The sequence below is a fragment of the Anastrepha ludens genome, chromosome 3 (assembly GCF_028408465.1).
Source record: "Anastrepha ludens isolate Willacy chromosome 3, idAnaLude1.1, whole genome shotgun sequence".
In the NCBI taxonomy this organism is placed as follows: Eukaryota; Metazoa; Arthropoda; class Insecta; order Diptera; family Tephritidae; genus Anastrepha; species Anastrepha ludens.
The window spans coordinates 98,407,903-98,430,397 of record NC_071499.1 but is presented as its reverse complement, the minus strand read 5'-3'; the positions used below and the strand labels follow the sequence as shown (position 1 = coordinate 98,430,397).

Sequence of the window (22,495 nt, the reverse complement as noted above, 5' to 3'; positions counted from 1 at the left end):
CAATCCTGAGTTACGATGTACACCGTCGTAAATCGTCTTTTTTTAAAGAAGGTTCCAGAAATCGCCTGCAGCGCGCTCTATAATCAACATTTTCATAAATAAAAAATTTTGGTTACGTTCTTGAAGGATGCTTTTATAACCGCCAAAAATTTTCAAATTAAAATATTCTGAAGTTTCTTCAGGATAAATCCTTGACAACCCGTCTTTTATTTGCTTCATAACTGCGTATAACCCCTTAAGGTTAGTACTAACTGAAAAAGAGGTGAATTACAATCCAAATTATAGATATTTAAAACATAGTATAGGTGGGCTTTCAAACACTTTTTCGCGATAATACCTCGAGATTTGACAATAATGGTATACCAATCTTAAAAAAATTGCATACTTTTTATAGTAATGGCTTAGAAGGAGGTTTTGAGGAAGTTCAGATGGAATTAAACAGAAGTTCAGATGGCAAAACAGGTTTCAATTTAATTGAACTGCTTCGAAAGATACACAGTCGAATATGTATAATTCAATAACTATTCTACCACCTCGAAAATGGATTTATTGTTTCTCGAAATGCTCACCATGAGGATAAATACACTTTTGCATTCCTTCGAAATTTTCGAAGCGTTTCTATTATTTTATTCTATTGCGTTTTGCGTCATGGGCTGACGTCTCTTGAGGTGTCTTTACAAAAAACTGGCATTTGACACTTCGCGAGCGTCTGAACAACGACTGATTGGACGAGTGTGTGAATACATGTGAAATCATCGTGCAAAGTTCGACTGCCGAATACCAAAGTGACGTGCAGCCAAAATCCCCCTCACAAATTTCTTTTTGACCATAGCTAAATAGCAAACCTAGTAATCTTGCATCCTTAAACTGTGTGGAAATGGCGACAAAGTTCCAGGGACCTTTTTATTTCTTCTTAGAAGAGTAAGTTACTACATATTGGATTCTAACTAGTGATCGGGTGTTAAGCTAAATACAAATGTAAGGTTAAAATTGTTAACCTGCTAATTATAAAGAATTTGTTAACAAAAATTTTAGCGAATTTCTTATAACATACTATACTTCAAATATGGTTTTTCTTTTTGCACCCGACTTCACATTTGTCCCAAGAGGCCAATAGGTCATGGGAAGATAGAGATACATGCGTAACAGCCAGGCTATTGTGTCACCGGCCACTGGCTATTTGAAAGGCATTCCTTGAGACTAGCAGTATTTTCCCATGAATATTGTAGAAGTTGTAGAGATAAAGAGGAGGAAGAAACAGTAGAGCACTTCCTTTGCAATTGTCCAGCCTTAGCTAAAATCAGAGCAGGTTGTCTAGGTAAACACTTTTTCAATTCTCTTACAAAACTATCTGGCGCGGGAATTAGACCAATCCTGCGCTTCATAAGAGCCTCAAAATGGTTTCATGAAAGTAAATAAACAAGGGTCCCGTGTCGCACAGTGGTATCACAACGGACCTGTGAGGTCTAAGTGAGTTGGTCATACGGACCGACTACCACCATAACCGAACCTAACCTAAGCTGCCGACCCAATAATCTTGGTTCTGCGTTACCGGTGTTACTTGTTGAAATTATTCTCTTTTGATGGTTTGGATGTGTTGCAGGAAGGATTCTTGTTGGCTCTGCATGTTTATTGTCAGTGCAGTTATTTGGGCTTTTAGCTAGCCGTAAGGTTTATTTTATAATTTTTGTTTCAATTTTTCACAAACTGTTTTTGTCTTTCTTCAAGACCGGGAATTTTTATATTTTCCTTTATTTCAAGAACTTAGCTTTTAGATGGCAAAACGTATTGTTATCCTGGTTGAGCCCCCAGTTAAGACTGGAAAAAATAATGAAACTATAATTTTTCTGAGAAAGAGCTCCTTTTTTCAATCCGTCTATTTGAGAATTGTTTTTATATTTTTTATGCTCACATCTATTTCTACTATTTCTAAATACAAATTGGTTTGTGATAAAGTTCTTATTAAAACAAGTTATAACATGTTTACATGCTTTTACCATATATAAATGTTATCATGTTATTGCTTGATCTCTGTATATATTAGTATTGTTAATCTATGAAGGGACAAAGAGTATGTTTGATTGTTTGTAATTATTATTGTTTTGTATTATCACGTGGTTGTGTGTAGTGTATCTGTGTAGTGTATGTATCAACGTCATTAACTCGCGATGAACACTTTTCACAGAGCGTCGATTTTCGTAATACAATTGTTGTTGATTTGTAAACGTTGTTGAGGCGTAAGACTTCCCATGTTGAAATGTGAATGAATACTGAAAAAAACTATGCATTGACAGTAGTCACGCGTGATTTGTAAGAAAAAAACCCCATTGCAAAAAGTACCTCCAATCTGATCACCCCTTATATATACTAATATAGGAACCTGAGTAAAATTACCGCATTTGGCATCGTGTTTGTCAATATCTACATGTGTCTTGCAATAGCCAATTTCAATATGTATTGCTCTACCTAATCATTTTATATTATTGGCCTTTGAAGTGTATACAAACATATCCTTCGACAATAGAGGTAGGATTGATTTTATGATGGAATTAAAATACAGTAGTTAAATTTTCATTCTGACATAGTTTCCTATGATTTCTAACTTAATTTTAGAATTTTTCATTTACTACTCTCTTAAAATGAACAATCGAAACCAAAAAAATTACGAATGGTGATGATCCATATTTGCTCGTTTATGTTTTCTGAGTAGATTTTTTAAGAATATGTTTATGTATGTTATTTTTAAAATAAGGCACTAAAATTTCTTCAATGTTTTTATTTTGTTGGAAATCGTGTTTGACATAAAAATAAGGGTATATTCAGAAACGCATTATAATGCGCAACGTACTTTTGCAGTGTTGGCAATGCGTTCAGAAATGCAAATATGGCAGTACTGCAAATGCATCGCGTTCCAAAACGCCATTTTTGTATCAAACGTCACGGATTATTTGCAGGAAAAATTTTAATACTGCCGCTGATTACGCTAATATGATGTCTGATGAAAACTGAGTATAAAACTAATTTTTTTAGCTTTTAATTACAATCACAATAAATTAAAAAGCATTAGCGACTAGCAAAAAAGATTTATTTTTGGGAATTTTTCGTTTTAATGAACATCTTACTATATGTGATCTTCTTTTTAGCTTTACACGCCTTTTTTTTTTTAATTTAGCAAAAAACTATCACTTTTTACTTCAAATATATCGTCAACAACTAAACTCAATAACACTTCCATTTTAGTGTAAAACGCGTTCATAAATGCAACAAATCTTTTTGCAAATCGTTAACAAATCTATCAATTGCATCACTTGTCACATTGGCAGTGCTGCCAGCGCTGCAATTACTGCGCATTTATAATGCGTTTCTGAATATACCCTAATGCTTTATCTACCGCACAGCTTTGACTGTATGCACACAATTGGCGAATACATTATTTGTGGTGTGTTACAATTTTAATGTAAAACTGTGAAGTAGGGTCGATGAGTAGAAACCGAACTTTGTAATATACGTATAAAGCAAATAATTTATTACCTGATTACGAGTCCATTGGAGTATTTGAGTGAAAGATTCTGGAGAAGATTGATTGACTAATGCGCGTGGATAAGGGCAGATATAGCTGACCGTGGAGCAAAGAGCTGAGAATGAGCTTTGAGATATAATCGCATATACCATATACAAAACAATGTCGCCAACATCAAATCGGAATCAGTTGATATGCTGACGTGATAAGTGAGATGACAGTGGCTTGTTTACATATGTATGTATTCTTAAACGCAATCAGCCGTTTGTCAGGCGGCAACGGGGCAATATGGACAAAGAGTGTGTTAATTTGTTCTTATATCTCAGTTAATTTGCGCTAACCAATATAATCCCTCTTTTAATTTTGCCCACAATGTACAGAATACCAAGCCGACGCCCATTGCAGCGAATTTGACAGAATCGCTGTGTGTGTGTCACACTCCTGCAATTGGTGATTGCAAACATATGAATTGATTCTGTTAGTTGTGTAATTTTTTCTGATTCATGCATTCTTGTTCACTTTTTATCAGTTCTGCACCAGTGTGACCTCACACAAAAATTTATTCCCTCCGATGGGCGCAATCTTGTATTCTATCATTCCTGAATTTTGGCGACCTCTGTATTAAACTAACCTCTCTTAAAACTTTTTGTTTTCTTTTCAATTTTCTGTCAACTCACCTATGACGTAGCAGCCAATATTAATCGCACAATTTTACATCGGATGGCAAAATCTTGTATTCCATCATTCTTGAGTGCGCACACAATGAATACAAATTAGATTCAGTTTTCAAAGACTTTTATTTAATAATATTCTCTTTATCATTGTAATTTAAACACCCGGCAGAAGCTGGATTAACGACTTTATCCGACGAACTAAAGAACAGTTGAAATAGTTCTCCGAGTCTGATTCAGAAGCCGATGAAAGAGAGCTGGAAAATGTTTCGTTAAACACCGATATTAGATTTTGTTTCAATAAACCGATGTCTTCCATGGATAAAGCGTGCGGAAGGTATTCTAGAAAATATAAACCAATTAGTATATTGTATATATATTTGTATAAATCGTATTATTCACAACCTCTTCCTGCTAAACGCCAGGCGATATTACAATTTACGGTTCATTTCCAAACTGATATCCTTAAAAAATGCATTGTTTTTCGATAGTTAACTAATTTTAATAATTATTCGTAGTTGTATATTTGTCGTGCATTCTGATCCACTGTCTACAAAACCTAACTGGGAGTACTGATTTACCGTTTACCGATTTCAGAAGATAGGGAGGTGAAATGTAATGGGTCTTCGAGAAAATGACTGTTCCGTTATATCCTGAAGTGGTAAAGAGCTTCGTCAATCGAGAAGTATATAATTTCAAATACCCTAGATTATGTTGGATTATATGATTACCCATAAGGATAAGAGGGCCAACTTGGACGATTATTCTAAATTAGTACATTGCGATAGCTTTGAGGGGGAAAGCATGAAAGAGAGGCTAAGTGATTTGAGTAAACAGTTATTTCAATTCAAATATATTAGGGTTATCACACCGATTTTTGCATAATGAAAAAATGTTTGCACATGAACGAAAACATCGAAATAATCGCTGTCGAAATCCCCGCAATCCGCACCAACTTGCAGAAAAGGCTGAAACAATAGTTCAACTATCTCATCTATTATTCACAGGAAATACGGTTGAGTGTGAAAATTTAACAAGGTTTCACAAGAAGAAGCTGAGTTTGCTTAGATGGGTTAATTCGTTCCATGACTTCATGACAGGCTTAAAACCATATAATTCCCATTTCCGAATGTAATCCGAACCCAAATACAAAACAGAGGTCTGGAACTTGCATCGAAAACCAACTTGCAACGAACAAAACGGGAGCTCCCAAAACGTGATTCGTTGAATTTTAGTGAAATATAAATTTTTGTAAAAAAGTGGACCAAAATTGTCCATTTCTGCGAAAATCTGCTGACACCCCAAAGTACCCCGCCCAAAAACAACCGCTAAAATACAAATGTATAAGTTACGTAAAACAAATCTTTGAATAAACGTTGCATAGAAGCATGGCTTGGGCATTCGATCGGTCTTGTGACACTGCAATTACTTCTTAATATAATGTTCATATTGCACCACAAACTTGAGTTTCAATATTTCAATTTTGGGATTATATCTAGATTAGCTCGCTAAAGCATAAATTGTTTTATAAATAAAACGCGAAAATTTTTATACCTATATCAATTGTAATTGTAAATATTCCTGAAAAAAAAAAACAAGAGATTTATAACAATTTTCAGAAAATATTACCTTCGAAAGCAGGCGTAAAACACTTGCTAGCTGTACCCGACGAAGATCTCACGTAAAAATCTAAGTGCAGCCATAATAAATACAAGGTCTGTTCTATGATGAATATGTATAGTGAGAACTCTTTTTGTCTATTGTCTTGTTGCTGAACCCATTCGATGCACGAAGGATGACCTTGAAATAGAAATAACAAAGCGTGAGAGGTGAATTTGATTTTCAAGTTCATATTTGAAATTGTGTTATTATTATTATAAATATTATTATTATTGCTATAAAAGGATAATGCAATTCTGCCCAGTTTCTTAAGTTAGACTAAATATATTCTACATAAAGAAATGGCACGAAAAATATTGTTCGTGCTAAAATCAATATAATATAAAATATGTATTTGTTTACATTCTTCTTTATTAAGCGTACTATGATAAACAAAAAACTCATATAAATTCCCTATGTAATAAACAAAATGGCGCAATTTAGATTTGACTTCTCTCAATAGCCGATGGATTAGTTTTTGTTCGATATCTACCGCTCTATGCCAATTCATTTTAACCTGCTGCTCATTTTTAATTTCTTTCCTCCTTATCAGACTCAAATGCATTTTACCGGCTCACTGCAGTGTGGTCCAAGCAGAGGTAGCCGCAATCAAAGAAGTGGCTGATTGGCTACTCACTTGCGTAACAACTATTAAGAAAGTCAAGCGCCAATTAGGGCCCTGGGCTCAATTAAGGTGCATTCGAAACTGGTCAAGGAATGCTTGGTTTCACTTTCGATCGCCTCCGAATTCTTCGACATAAGGCTCATCTGGGTAGCTGGTCATAGTGATAATGCGGGAAAGCGGACGAGCTGGCCAGACAAGGTACCTGTGAGGTAGTTTCCCCGCGAAAGGGACGATCTCCTTTACAACCTGCTCCTGGAACAATAGACTTCGAGTCAACTCAGCTAGCGCTGGATAAGTACACAAACTTGTAACGTCGCGATACCCTTCTGGACCCACGTGGATCGGAGGCGTTCCAGGTATCTTCTGAGGATGACAAAATATCACCTCTCAAAGTTTGTGAGTATTCTCACTATATGCGAGGCATGCAATCCGCGAGACTTGGAATTACTCCGAGTCCTTTTTGCATCAGCTGTATGAAGGATGAGGTGGAATCATCTCAGCACCTTTTCCGCGGGACTAAGGTTTAAACACCTAGGTTCTTTCTTACGCCTGCTGATATAAAAAAATCTGATGAACTTCATTAGCGGCTAACACAACCGCAAACCAGTCACCGTTAGTAATTCACAAATACTCAACCCTTTTTCCTTCAGTTCTCTCCCTCCTTTCATATCGGTTTCCTTAACCACTATCAAAAATTAAATACCAACAATATGTATTTACTTAATTAGAAATACCCGTTATTTAATGAGAGAGAAAAACTTAACACAGTAAAAAGCTAAACTCATACCTTGTATTATATTTTTATAATGATTTAATATACAGTAAGAATCTGACCGCCGAGACTGTTTGAACTCGGGTCGAAAATAGCATGTTTTATTTTATATTTTTCACAACGACTTTCTAACGGACAAGGCTTAAATGAAACTTTTTTAAAACATAAGTTACCGTACTTTTCGGACTATTTAAAGTTTTTGCTATGGCATTGTACGACAAATGACCATTTTCTTGCGTTTTGCGCACAATTTTCTCCGCAAGCTCACACTTAACCGAACACATTTTGAAAAATACGTAGCAGTTACGAAAATTGAATACACCCATTAATACCTGCAACAAGCACTATGATTATGCGTAGCAATTTTTTATTTACAGTTAGTTTTCTGCAATTGATGAGTAAACATAATCGTCTAGTTTTTTTCATGTACATTCTTTACTAACAACAATATTTATCACACTTCCAAATAAATATTTAGTTTTGCTAAAAATTTCATGAATTATTTTGTTTGTTTTTGTTACATTAGTAAGCAGTTCTCTTATAAGGGATCACCGGAAATCGTATAGAAGCAACCATTTTGAACAGAAAGTTCAAAGAAATCAGTCTTGCACCACGTATCCCATTGATACCATCATAGATAGTGTCAATTTGTAGACTGGACTTTGAAAATAACAGTTTCTCCCAAGGCACAATTACGTTCTGGATATTGTAGCAGGTTAAATTCCTACTTATCCAGAATCGACCCCAACATACTAAATATATGTCCAGCAAGTGAATGCACCCCGCAAGGCACTAACCACCTTTTCACATGCCCCATTAAACCCACTCATCTAACACCCAACCCGTCGAAATAGCTAGTTTCCTGGGCCTACCGTTAGATGAGCTAGACGAAGACGACCGGTGATTACGCTACACTGACAGGGCAAAGGTACTGCTACAAAAACAACAACAAAAACAAAATAATACTTTTCCATTCAATGGAATGTTGAGCTGGTTACTCTCATACCCAAGCCAGTGAAACCCCTGAATATGGTATCTTCTTATAGGCCTATAAGTCTACTACCTGTTATTTCAAAACTTTTCAAAAAACTGTTTTTGAAAACGTTTAATCTATGTATTAATTCCACAGAGAAACCCTATACCACACACACCAGAAACCTTATACACACCTAGTTGGATTTCGAAGACATCACGCCACTCGAAAAGAAGAAATATTGTGTTGCAGTTTTTCTAGATAACCCGCATATTGTCAAAACTGGCATTTTCTTGCCAAAGTAAACGACGAAGCCCCCGACCTCTATCCAATAAAAACAGGTGGACCACAGGGAAGCGTCCTAGGATCTGTATTATGCACCCTGTTTACGTCCAATCTTCCCTTATGGACGAACACATACACTGCCACATATGCGTATAAAAGCAAACGAAAGCAAACCCATGCAAATAAATTTAACCCTTCGCAACTGATCGTGCCCTCCTGTAACTTTAAGCAATACGCAAATTTCCCAAACAGATATAGCTAAATACTTAGATATCCGCTAGACATATAATATATTTAGAGTGGAAGCAACTCGGACTTAAACTACGCTCATTGTATTGGTTACTTGGGCAAAATAGACAAGAAAGTGCTTAGATACCAAGCAATACTCAAACTAATATGGATCTAAGGAGTTCAAAATCGAACTTGGAAATCCTGCAGAGATTTCAGTCTACGGTGCTGCGCATGTGTACAAATGGTTGGTTTGTAATCAGTGAGGTTTTATAGCGTGACCTGAAATAATAATTCATACATACATAATAATATATGAAAATACCTGGAAGATCAGCCAGAGATACAGCAATTGCCTCTCATCCAAATCCTCGAGCTAATAATTTATTAGACAACAATTTTGCTTCGTATGGATTAAAAAATGACTTTTAATTTAATACATGTTTTAAGGTATAAAATTATATAACATTGTTAAACAATGTTTAGAATTATGTAATTAATTTTACTGGGAATTCTTACACAATGTCCTTTTTTAAATTGTAACTAGAAGTTATACGGAATGTTATTGATTGTATGTAATAAATGGAGTTTAACAAAAAAAAAAAAAAAAATAATACTACTGTTAGACTTAAAAATAAATCTTTATTTAGGAAATTTAATTTATGAATATGATAAGAATCATCCAGCAACAATAATCCACTTTCTTTGCTGATGGTCGAACCGAAACGAGAAATCGTTTTCTTCTGTCGTATCGCAACCTTTTGAAAAATTTTGTCAAATGAAACGTCAAAACAATATCTATGGTGTATATCATGATTCTGTAATTGAATCATGGTGTATAAGACCTTTCAATATATCTCATGTAATTCAAACACTTCAAATATCTGAAAACAATGAAACGACATAAAAGGTGACATACAAAAAATCGAATATAGGTACATAGAAGGAGACAACGTATCCGCCGGTCTGCTAGTATTTGTATAAAATGATAAATAAGTAGATAAAAAACACGCTTTTATTTTATATTTTCAGGGTAAATCGCTTTGAATGTTTTAACAGTTGCCTTTAACCTCCGGTAGAAACCACATTTCAAAACTCGGTAAAGTATATAAGAACTCGGAAACATTCGTCTCGACTGTTTGATTAGCATTAGAGTCTTGCGATGTCCATGGGCTGCTTACCGTCAGCCACCAGATTTCGATAGATAGATTTTCGGTATATGTTATAATTTTTTGGTCTATTGTTGATTATATGAATATTGACGATATATTAAACAATCCACACAGAGAAACAATCAATCTGTTCATACAAAAAACATGGGAAGAACCATTTTACAATATTCTTCAGAAATATGGAAATTTTTAAATTATTTTTTATGAGACCATAGAATTTGAGTGAATAAACCAGAAACAATTGAAGTTTTTGAAAATATTATTCAGATATAGAGCCAAGTCTGTCTAATAGAAGCATGACCACCATAACTTGGAAACTAGTTGACCAATTCGATTGTATGCGCTTATAATGTTTATTATGCGCAATATATTAAATAAAATGTGTAGTAATACCTATAATGGCTTCACATCTTCGAGTCTTAGTTTGTGTTAATTTCTGCGCATTTTCTGGAGGTAATCGTCTCCAAATCAGTCGAATTTGCCTTGCTAACTATTTGACAGCTCATATTTAATTTTCTTTAAGTTTTTGCTTACCTTTTGCCCAAACATAATAGGGTTCAAAACTGCATTCAAATTGGCAGTAAACACAAATAAAAGGCCAAATCCTTTTTCGGAGAAACCGCTCTAAATATGATCCCATGAAAGTATTTTTCCAATGTGTGATAATGTGTGACAGCACTGCGCCGGAGTTTTAAGAATTTTGCAGGCAAGCGTTCCCAGAGAACGTTAAATATAGAGAATTCTCACGAGCTACGAATAGTGTGAATTGTCAAAAATGAAGTGAAACCGCGAACACTATTTCACCTCGCTTAACTCGACAGCGGGGAAGTTCTTAACAGAGCTGATTACAGTGAATTATATACAAGTACATTGGCTCTGCTCAGTTTTTGGTTTCTGTATGAAATCAAATTGACGAATGCCGACGGCATTTTGCAAGGCATTTGCTTGTGCATTTTTATGTTCCCTTGATAAACGAAAATTTATTCAATCTATATTTTCAAACAAGTATATTACAACCAAATAAAGATTTAAAATCCAACATTTAAAATCAAAGTAACTTTAATGTTTGTTGCTTTAATTTTAAAAGAAGAATTTAAACAAAATACATTATAAAACGACCTCACATTTTGTTGTGTGCGTTTTAGTAAATTTGATGAAAATTTTTACTAATTTTTCGAGTCGAAATTAATTTTAGACAAGAATTCAAAGAGCATATTGGTATATTGATGAATATATGTATATGTACATATATCAATATATGTATATATACATATATTTTGTTAGTTATATTTGTGCAAAAGTTCAATTGCATCTTCAATTCTTATAGTGTTACAAATGTATCTGCACACCCACTGCAGCAACAATGACCTATCTCACGACGCATTGCCTTATCATATTTATGTGCATTTGAATATGCATTTTTTGTTCCTTTGCCAAACGAAATTTTTTTCAATTTACATACATATGTATATTACAGGGAATAATTCATATATGTATGCATTTTATAGATAGTACAAAACTTTGAAATTTAAAATAAATAAAAGAAAACTTCAAAGAAACGTATTTTCATACATACATATATGGGACAACTAAGTTCTATTGCATCTTTAATAAATATAGTTAGTGTTGCACGCATACATATGTATGCACTGAAGCAACATGACCTACCTCACGAGCATCGGCTTATCATATTTCATGCAATAATTAGGGAGTAAATATTCGAATGATCGAATTCCTGCAAATGTTAAAACAACTTCTTCTGCATATGCATCGACATGTATATGCACACTTGATGCCCTAACTATATATACATATATGTACGTTCAATTATCAAATCAAAAAATTCTGTATACAAAACGCTTCATTACCAGGCACACAGGAAGATGGCATATGCAAATATAAATATGTGAATTGAATTCAAGCAAATCAATGCTTATTAATATACACATATGCATGTACATACAACCACACACACAGGGCAGTCACTTTATTCCTCAAAATGCGTATGTCGATCAAAGCTAAAATTCTATGCCTCGCGACTGCAAGAACAAAATGCAGTCTTGGGCGCAGGCGTAGCGGCCATCATTCTAGTTGACATAGCGCTGAACAGTCGCGGCGGCGCCGAACAGTTTCAACTATTGTACTGTGCAACAAAAACTCATCATCAAAAAATTCATTGATAAATTCGAGCTCATAGTTCTAAGAGCAAGTACTTTCATTCATAAAACGAGCCGCCCATATGCCAATTTTCTCGACAATTCGAAAATAGTCAATATTGGAATATTTCGCGTAGAATTATTTGCCAATATTTGAGAAATCTTCAATTTTTGTCAAGTCGAGTGCCCGCGGCATCGTACATATGTATGCATCAATATATGTACGTAAATATGTGTATATGTACAATGCTGTGCTTATGAATATGCGCTGCGCCATGAGTGCGCGCTGGATTTCTTGAGAAGTTTACCGTTTTATTTTGAGCTGTCGCTAGTGAGCATACATACACACAGCATATACATATGCGCATATGTATATAAATTCACAAATTCACAAATTTACATTTGCATATGCCATCTTCCTGTGTGCCTGGTAATGAAGCATTTTCTATAGAGGATTTTGATTCAGTTGAAGGGATTCAACAAAGTTTTACAGACACCAGACAGACAGAATAATAAATTTGGAAAAATTCAAATATATAGGTCATATTAAAAAGCTACCTAACATTCTTTGCTTCTAATCACCAACAAATTCTTATCGACTGCTGCTAAATTTACATAATTCAGCCCCTCACTGTTAATTTTTGTTGAAAAATGTGTCTATGGTGAAATTGTCTTCGCGAGACGAGTACCCCTCGAAATTCCATACGTTCCTGTCATTGAGACTTCTCTATACATTAACGTTCTCTGGCGTTCCTTTAGATACATTAACACCACTTTCCACATTTATTTATGAACGCCTATGTACATGACATTTTTAGACTTTAGAGGTGTGCAAAGGAGCACTACTTCAAATCATGTTCCATACGCGGAACACATTTGTATGCTTTCTAAATTGGGAAAAGGATACGCATTTTTAGCGGCATTTAAATTTGTCTAGAACGGAACTCTTAAACAGCCTGCATTTATATTAGGCAGACTGTATGTATACTCGTATATCATATGACTTTTTACCATATCATATAATCAAATTTCATTAAAAATATGAGTTTACTTTGAATTTAAAAAATAGACTGGAACTAGAAAAATTCTGGATAACATTACTAATTCAAGGTGTTGGCTTCCCTTAAATACGAAACTTCTTATGAGTTAATTTTCCTTAATTACTGTCACAAAAAACTGATCGTCTTATATATCGTTTCACAGCGTTTTTAGCCTGACCCATATATAATATAATATAATAGCTAAGGAGAAAATTATACTTATTATACGGCGGCCGCCGTAGCCGAATGGGTTGGTGCGTGACTACCATTCGAAATTCACAGAGAGAACGTAGATTCGAATCTCGGTGAAACACCAAAATTAAAAGAAAAAAAAGAAAAGCATTTTTCTAATAGCAGTCGCCCCTCGGCAGGCAATGGCAAACCTCCGAGTGTATTTCTGCCATGAAAAAGCTCCTCATAAAAATATCTGCCGTTCGGAGTCGGCTTAAAACTGTAGGTCCCTCCATTTGTGGAACAACATCAAGACGCACACCACAAATAGGAGGAGGACCTTGGCCAAACACCCAAAAAGGGTGTACGTGCCAATTATATATATTATATATATACTTTTTTTGAAATTCTGGTCACCCATATGTAATATAATAGCTAAGGAGAAAATTATACTTATTATCCTTTTTTTGAAATTCTGGTCATTGAATGAACTTACGTCAAACGAAGTTCACCTTCAATATTTTATAGTGTTTATGAAGTAAACTGCCCGAAGTGGAAATGAGCGCAAATCCAATAATGCACTTACCAGAATTATTAATACTTGCGTCCGCTATGTATGATTTCTGTGAGACTTTATTGCCAGTAACTCGTTTTTGCATATCGAGATATTCTACCGAACCTTGTAAATGATTTAGGACGGTTGAGAAATCAAGTGATTCGTTCACATTTTTTTCCAGTTTCTCCATTCTAAAACGAAAAAGAAATATATTGTTATGAAAGTTGCGAACAATCCTAAGGAAAACAAATTAAGGAATTATTTTAAAAAGGACAAAATGCTTCTGTACTGCGGAATAAAGAAGTACTGTATTAATAAAAAAGTTAAATATTCACAAATATTCGGCCGCCTTAGCCGAATGGATTGGTGCCACTGTCTCCCGCACTGCGGCGGAAGATATGGCGGAACAGATTTCCCAACACATGAAAGATGCGTATGAGCCAAGATGCACATTCGACAAAAAAAGAAAATCCGTATATTGGTGGGCAAAGCCAGCCCGGGAGCCAGGGGTCATTTTGACCTCATCATTTCATGCCGACTGATTTTAATACTGCAGGCAGACGCCATCCAATGGATGACGAAACCAACCGTCAGCTGGTCCAGTAGCGGTGGGTACGTGCGTGGGTAAGTGGTGGGTAAGTTTTTAACAACTCATTTAATACCGGCTGAAATTTTTTTGTGTATTGTTGACATTTAGTAGAATAAAAAAAAAATAGTCAGCTGCGCCGTAGAGGGAGGTCAATATGTCATCTGAACAGGAAAACTTGGAAAATAAATTAAAAAGTAAAACTACTTTATGCCGATTGAATTTTTTTTACATAATTTTGGACAAATATGAAAATATAATAATGATGGTCAGCTGCGTTTATAGCGGTGGGAAGACCGTCAACCGAAGCATTGAAAATTTCGCTCGCCGCCGAGATGTATAAACGCAATGATACATTCTTGCTTCAGGTGGCGCAGTAAGTGCGCAGAACCCTCCTCACCCACCACAAAAAAAAAAAAAAACCAGAACCCGAAGCGAATGACAACCAGCTCGGCTGCCCCTGAAAGCTATCAGAAAATCTGGGCACATGGACCCACAGGGAGCATACCAGGCGCCCCGGAGAAAACGGATGACGGCTGGCAGACAGTTACTAAGAAGACAACTTTCCAAGAGCTCATTCACCAAAAATTCTGCATTGCGGTAGGTCGTCCGGCTTCAATTCTTGCAGCAGCTGTAATTTGAAAGGCTTCACACCTAAATCCTTTCGCAAAATTTTCCACGTTGTTGAGTAACAGAGGCCCAATTGCTGCGAATGGCGACGAATCGATAATTGATGGTCAACATTAACACTGGCCGATACAGCTGCGATATTTTCTTCAGTTCGCACTCTACGTAAGCGTGTTGGTGGTTTGATGTCCAATAATGTAAATTTGGTTCTAAATTTAGTGTAAAGTACTGCAGGATGTTATTACAAACATGGCAGGATCGCCATGTAAAGTGCTTGAATGATCGCCATGTAAAGTGATACTGAATCGTCACGTATGTGAAACAGGATCGTGAAAGTAAAGGTGCTATTATCTTATGGAAGAGCTTTAGGGCAAACCTGCCGACTTAAGATTCCTTTGAGAATAAAAGATTTTTTTTTTTGAGTTAGGGCAAACAACTGCCTTCCAACTATCAGGTAGTGACTGAGCTGAGTGAGCTGAGTGAGCTGACTGAGCTGCCTTCTGATAGAATGGCTTTATTTTAATACTTTCTTTTTGCCTTGTCATCAAATATATATATAATTACAATCAAACATTGTTACAAATAAAAATCAATAACAAAAATTGTAAACACTTAAAAATACTAAACAAATGAAATTCTGCTTAGGTTGACTTAAATTTTGTTCAGGGTTAGCTTACTTCACAGTGAGCTATGGCTTTGCTTTGGAGTGGGGTATCATGTGACAAAAAGTGTATTTGGTGTGTGCCATGTGTTTACTTATGTTTCGGGTTTCAAAAAAAGGTAAAGAGTTTATGTCATTGAAATTGAAAAGAATTATGTCATTAAAGTAGAGCAAATTGAATTGACATGGTTTACATAATTTGAGTTTGAGTGTTAAGAATATATTTAAAGAATTTGAAAGAAATTTGGAAGTGAAGTGGAGGTACTCTACATTAGTCACAATAACTCGAATAGCAGCTTCAGTGGGTCGATTAAACTGACCATAAAATGGAAGAAGCTGTTTAGCAAATCTGTGTGGTGTGAGAGCAATCAGCTGACACGGTTCTAAGGGAATTTTCAAAAATACTGCGATAAAATCTACGATACTACGATACGGAAGGGAAGTAATTTCTCATTTACATGGTGCTCTCATTAGTTTGGGCGTAAAAGCTGGCAGGGGACTGCATTTACGTCGGTGACTGTTTGGAGCATAATGCGGCTATGCAACACGACCTTGCTCAATGTCAGCATCACCATCAGAATTGGGAAGGACCTCTCCGAGTAATTTGATACCAAACGAAGTTTCAGGCAGGGGTAACTCTCTGTTGAGAGATTTCTTTAACTTGATGCTGGAAAAGATCGTGCGAGCCGCAAAACTTAATCGCTCAGGCACAAATATTTATAAGAGCGTACAATTGCTGGCGTATGCCGATGATATTGATATCGTCGGTCTTGACAACCACGCTGTTAGTTCTGCCTTTTCCAGACTGGATAAAGATGTAACGCGAATGGGTCTGGTGGCTAACGAGAAAACACGAAGTCATCGAACAAACAGTCGGCGCACTCGCATATCGTCATCCACGTCACTGTTGACAGTTATAATTTCGAGGTTGTAAAAGACTTCCGTTTATTTGGGAACCAGCATTAACACCGATAACAATGTCAGCCTGGAAATCCAACGTAGAATCTCTCTTGCCAACAAGTGCTACTTTGGACTAAGCAGGCAACTGAGCAGTAAAGTCCTCTCTCGACGAACAAAACTAACACTCTGCAAGGCTCTCATCGTGCCTGTCCTATTGTATGGTGTAGAAGCTTGGGCGACGATGGAACGATGAGCTGTATGAGCTCAACGACGGGATAGATATAGCGCAGTGAATCCAGCGCTACGTTGGCTGGGTCATGTCAACCGAATGGATACAAACGCTCCTGAAAGTATGCGATGCGGTACCAGCTGGGGGTAGCAGAGGAAGACCTCCTCTACGCTGGAAAAACCAGGGGGAGAAGACCTTGGCTAAACTTAGTGTGTCCAATTGGTGCCGGTTAGCACGAAAAGACTTCGTTTATTTAGGAGCCAGCATTAACACCGATAACAATGTCAGCCTGGAAATCAAACGTAGAATCTCTCTTGCCAACAAGTGCTACTTTGGACTAAGTAGGCAACTGAACAGTAAAGTCCTCTCTCGACGAACAAAACTAACACTCTACAAGACTCTCATCATGCCCGTCCTAACGTATAGCGCAGAAGCGTGGACGATAACAACATCCGATGAAGCGACGCTTGGAGTGTTTGAGGGAGAGATTCTGCGAATATCGCAGGCGATGGAACGATGAGCTGTACGAGCTTTACGATGGCATAGACATAGCGCAGCGAATAAAGAACCAGCGGCTACGTTGGCTGGGTCATGTCGTCCGAATGGATACAAACGCTCCGGCCCTGAAAGTATTCGATGCGATACCAGCTGGTGGTAACAGAAGAAGAAAAAAGCCTCCTCTGCTTTGGAACGCCAAAATCGCGTAAGCGGGTATCGCGCCAATTAAGGAAAAGAAGAAGGACAGTTACTTCAGCAGCATTCGCCCTATATATATGGGGAATGTTTATGCTGCTACAATAACAACACTTCGTGATTACCTCAGTAGTATTTATGGTTGTCCGACGCAAATAATTTTCGTTAGGGGTACGGCTTTCATGTCAAAAAGGTTTCAGAACTTCATCGAAAGATATGACATTTAGCATGTTAAAGTTGCAGTGCACACGCTCCGTGCAAATGGTAAGGCCGAGCGCACTAATAAGACAATTTCGAAAGCGCTCAAATGCCGAACGACGAACGATAAAGATTGGGACGAAGGCCGACCACATCTTCAAGAAGGCAACAACAAGATAAGGTTTTTTATGATTTTTTTTAAATATAGGGTACAAGAAGTAACAGTGAATTGTTTAATTCAAGCGATGCAAGAAGCCCCGAACACGATGCAGTTCAACACAAAACTTTCGAATGAAATTCCAGGGAGCTAAATGGAAGCAACGGTTCAATGCAAAATATCAAACACCTAGCCAGTAAAACGAAGGAGATCTGGTTGTGGTAGATTACGTCACTCCACCTACTGGTACATCACAGCTGGTAGATAAGCAACAGCGTGACACGGCGAGAGAACAACTGGCGTATGAATGTAATTCGAGTAGCATAGTACGAATGGTGTGAACGTATACCAATTAACTCATGTCTTTTAATTTTTATACTCTTTATTAAACCTATTCTTTTAAATTATTCAATCTAGATTGGAAGCCAAAAATGTCAACTAGGCCAGAACGATGACGAGTTTTGGGCTCATTTTGTTTTAATATATTAAGTATCTGCCTTAGAGAGTTAGGTTAGGTTAGGTGGTTGTCGCATTTCACAAGGATCTAGAAGAATCCCCCTTGGGCAATTAGTTTGGGCTCAAGTTACCCCTCTAATTGCCCACATCGTCTTTCAAATAAACGATATGAAGATTCCAAGTCTGATAGACGTATACAGAAGTGAGAGTTATAAAGCGATATCGCGTTCTGTCAAGAGCGAAACAGTAGTAGAGGAATGGTCTTCACCTAATCCTCGTTCCTGCAGCTGCGACAATAAAATTTTCAAACTTTGTATAAAAATTCGAAAAATATTCCTCAAAATTTCCAAAATTTTAATCTGAATTTAAAACAAATTTGGTACGCAGTTTTAGAGCTCATTAAACTTTATTATACGTTAAGTACAAGTTTAAAGTGACTCGAAATTATCGTTAATTTTCGATAGTGCTGCACAATTTCTCCATATTAAAAAAAATCTAAGCAATTGAACAGTAAAAAAGCCTTATTGCGCCAAAATATATATAATTTGCGCATAAATACATCCATTGCTATATACATTATAAGACTGAGTGCCTTCTCTAATAAATGAATTTCAGTATTTAACTAAAATAAAATTACCCGAACATTAGACATATAAAAAAGTAATGGAGAGAAATTTAAAAATGTTTTGCTCTTGGGACTTTTATGTCCAAAATTGAATATTTAAGAATTTACTTACCTTTTGAATGATGTGCTTCTTTTTGGAGTGAATAGAATATCGCTTAAATTCATTGCATTTGTAAGTTTAAAACGAAAGAAAATTGTGACGTTCGCGGTAATATCAACGAAATGTTTAATATACAAGCTATTATGTTCAGAAATTTCATAAATTTGAGCATCAGGTTTTGTATTTCTTTTCAAAATATCATTATTTAACACAAAATAACAAAATATATGAAGCATATATCTGTTAATTTTATGAATGTAGATATTGTTTTGATTTGATACATCATCAGGCATGCATATTTCCTAAAAAAAAAGAAAAAACGTTAATAATGTAAATATTAAATATAAATTCGGCTCAGACCGAACTTTATATACCCGCGCACATTTTAGTAAAATTAAATTTGGGTTGGCTGTAAATTTTTGGAATCAAATAAGCTCATAGTCACATCAGACGGATGGACTGAAATTTAGTCTTAACATGTATGTAAAAGGAGACCGTGGTTTTCCCACTTTGAGGTAGGCTTGGTTATTGGAAGATTTCGCCCATTTTCAATACCAACCTACCATGAATAAATATGGTAATAATATGATTATCAAGTTGCATTGAGATATGTTTTAACTTTTGCTCGAGTTATCGTCTGCACGAGCGGACGAACAGACACGGCTAAGTGGAATCAATCCAAACATTTTGGTATATATATATTATCTCCATTTCTTTATACTGTTACATTTAACCATCATGTGAACAAAATTATAATACCATTGTGCGCGCATGTATAAAACGGTTTAAGTAAATATTTATAATACCTTTCTCATAATACGACTAATTAAACTGGTAACAGCGGAGAGTTCATGCAAAATACCCAAATCTCTCTGAGATATTCCGGTTCGTAATATAAACTCGATGATTTCAAAATGAGAAAACAAAAAATTTGCAGTTTGTGAAATTGCTGATTGATTATTCATTCCAAGAGTTGTTATAAGAGCGTTACATAGTTGTAGAGCGGGGAAAAATATTTGGCGAAACCGGTTATCCACTGCGGGAAGAAATTCATGTGCTTCTTTTTGGCTGCGAAGGAGTCCCTGGAAATCCGGATGCATATTAAACACTTTCATTTTCGACAGAACACTTAATAGTTTAGCCGAAAGTAACATTTCCGCACCCATGGAACAATTAGCAAATCGGAGCAACAGTGCCATATGCGATTCGTATACATATATTGCTTTAATATTTTTAACAGAATCGCTTACTACAAGGCATAAATCTTGATCTGATTGTTCTAAGTTTTCAATGACATTTGCCAAATAACCCCGATTAGCAAACAATTGCATAACGCTAGGAATAGTGTTAAACTCCAGTGCTGAAACAAAGCACGACATCGCAAGCATTTTACATATGTCGTGACCAATAACGCAATCCTGGCACATTATATCAATTAATTTGTCTCCAAAGGTAGAAAATAGTTCGGTCGGAACTTGTACACCTGTTGAATTCATAGATGCCAATTCTTTATCCAAGCGAGATACAAATCTGAAAATAATAAAATATGTTTTTGTAAATTTTCTAAGCTCATATTAGTTATAAGAGTAATCATTTCATTAAATGTGGATGGGATTGATTACATGGATACTGGCTCTATAGCAGACTAAGTACCGAATTTAACACAGCGCACAAATCTTTTTATTTTCTTTTGAAATGCATAGCAGAATTATGTTTTTGGTTGACGTTTTTTATTTATTAAAGCACCTCGTTCACAATATTTTTATTAGTTTTATTCTTATTGTTGCTGTTGTTGTAGCAGTTCTTTAAGCCCTGTCTGTGCGGTTTAGTCACCGGTTGTCATCGTCTATCTCATCTAACGGTAGGCCCAAGAAAAATGCTGGTTCGTCGTGTAGGGTCCAAAGGGAATGGGATGTTAAGTTAGTGAATTTAAGGGGGCACGTGAATAGATGGTTAGTATCGTTCGGGGTACCTTCACATGCCGGACATATGTTGAGTATTTAGTGGTCGATTCTGGATAAATAGGAGTTAAACTTGGAGATGAAAATCTTCGTTTGCGATGGGTGGCACATCGATGACGGCATTCGGAGGTCGAGAGTTTATGAAAGTGGTAAGAAACTCCTGATGATGTCCTTTAATACCTGTTTAAAAACTGTCTGGTCCAACTGTGTAGTTATTTTCGGGTTAAGGGGGTGGTAGGGTTTAGCGCTAAAAAAAAACACTTTTTTTTTTAATTTTTTACAGAAATATGGCTTAAGATACTTTACTAAATCAGTTGCATGTTATTGTACATCTTTTCAATAAGTTTTTAAAAAATATTAATAATAAAATATTGACAAATAACCATGACAGAGTTTTTTTGGAGATATGTTTTTCGACAGGTGCTCTGCGGTGCCAATGGCATTCGTCGTAGAATCATCTGAAACTAAAAAAGTCGAATTTTTCATTTAAAGTATGACGTAATAAAAAAAACAGTGGGGGAAGGGGGGGAGGTATTTTTGATTTAGAAAACGTGTGCCAAATTTGAAAAGAATCGGTTGAATAGTTTCGGAGTTGTGATTGGCACCGACTTTTAAGAAGTCGTTTCGGGAAAAACGCGTTTGAAAAAATGACTCTGAAAAATTGTCGATGCTCCGCATTCGAGGTAGAGTGCCTACAAAGGCTATAACTTTGAGAGTTCTGCTCCGATCCACTTAAAATTTTGACACAACATTCTTGAAATGATTTACTATAAGATGAGTGAAGAAAAAAAAATTTCGATTTTGTGACCCTACTCCCCCCTTAAGATCTCGTCACTGTAGCTGAACAGATGTCTCCTGGGAGGTACCTCAGCCTCCAGCAAGTGAGTACAGGGGTAGCAACCCAACAGAAACTGTATGCTCAGCATCTTACTATGCTCCTTAACTGGGAGCACAGCAGCCTCGCTGTGAACATTTTGAAAAGGAGACATTAGGAGGCATTTTAAGCTGTTTACAATGGTATATAAACCACTCCTGCACAAGATAAGACAAATATTTTGGGTCATTACACTCGGACTTAAATTTTCTTTAAGAACGTCGCGATACACATGCTTATCCATTGTCCCATCTATAAACACGAGCTTTCCGACACCAGCTGCCGCGAAACACCCCCAAACCATCACATTTCCTCCACCGTGTTTAACTGTTTCGAGCTGGTTGTTTTCTTGAAGCTCTTTATTTGGCTTTTGCTAAATCTTTTGCTTCATCTGGCCCAAATAAATTGAATTTTAATTCATTACGAAATATGGTGGTGTTCCAAAAAGCGTCGGGCTTATTGAAATGCTGTTTAGCAAATTCTAGCCTCTTTTTCTTATTTACCTTTGAAATGAAGGGTTTGCGTCAAGAAACGCGACCATGACACCCAGCCTTATATAGGGCATTCCGAACAGTTTGGGGGTTGAAATTGATTTCAAAT

The 22,495-nt window shown here is 36.2% G+C and overlaps 1 protein-coding gene across 2 annotated transcripts in view; it reads right to left on the bottom strand.

The window, feature by feature from the left end:
* Window positions 1-4,298: 4,298 nt before the first annotated feature.
* LOC128858556 (nuclear pore complex protein Nup205) overlaps window positions 4,299-22,495 on the bottom strand; it is a 73,073-nt gene continuing 54,876 nt past the window's right edge. The window contains exons 13-18 of one of the 2 annotated variants that reach the window (XR_008454028.1): window positions 19,867-20,590; window positions 19,073-19,362; window positions 13,859-14,019; window positions 5,821-5,991; window positions 4,597-4,844; window positions 4,448-4,533 (exon numbers count right to left, since the gene is read on the bottom strand). Coding sequence is in view for 1 of the 2 variants with exons in the window: in XM_054094938.1 (XP_053950913.1) it covers window positions 4,349-4,533; window positions 5,821-5,991; window positions 13,859-14,019; window positions 19,073-19,362; window positions 19,867-20,590 (1,531 nt within the window). In the remaining variant the exon portion in view is untranslated. Of the gene's footprint in view, window positions 4,534-4,596; window positions 4,845-5,820; window positions 5,992-13,858; window positions 14,020-19,072; window positions 19,363-19,866; window positions 20,591-22,495 lie in introns of both variants that reach the window. The other variant, XM_054094938.1, reaches the window with a different exon arrangement.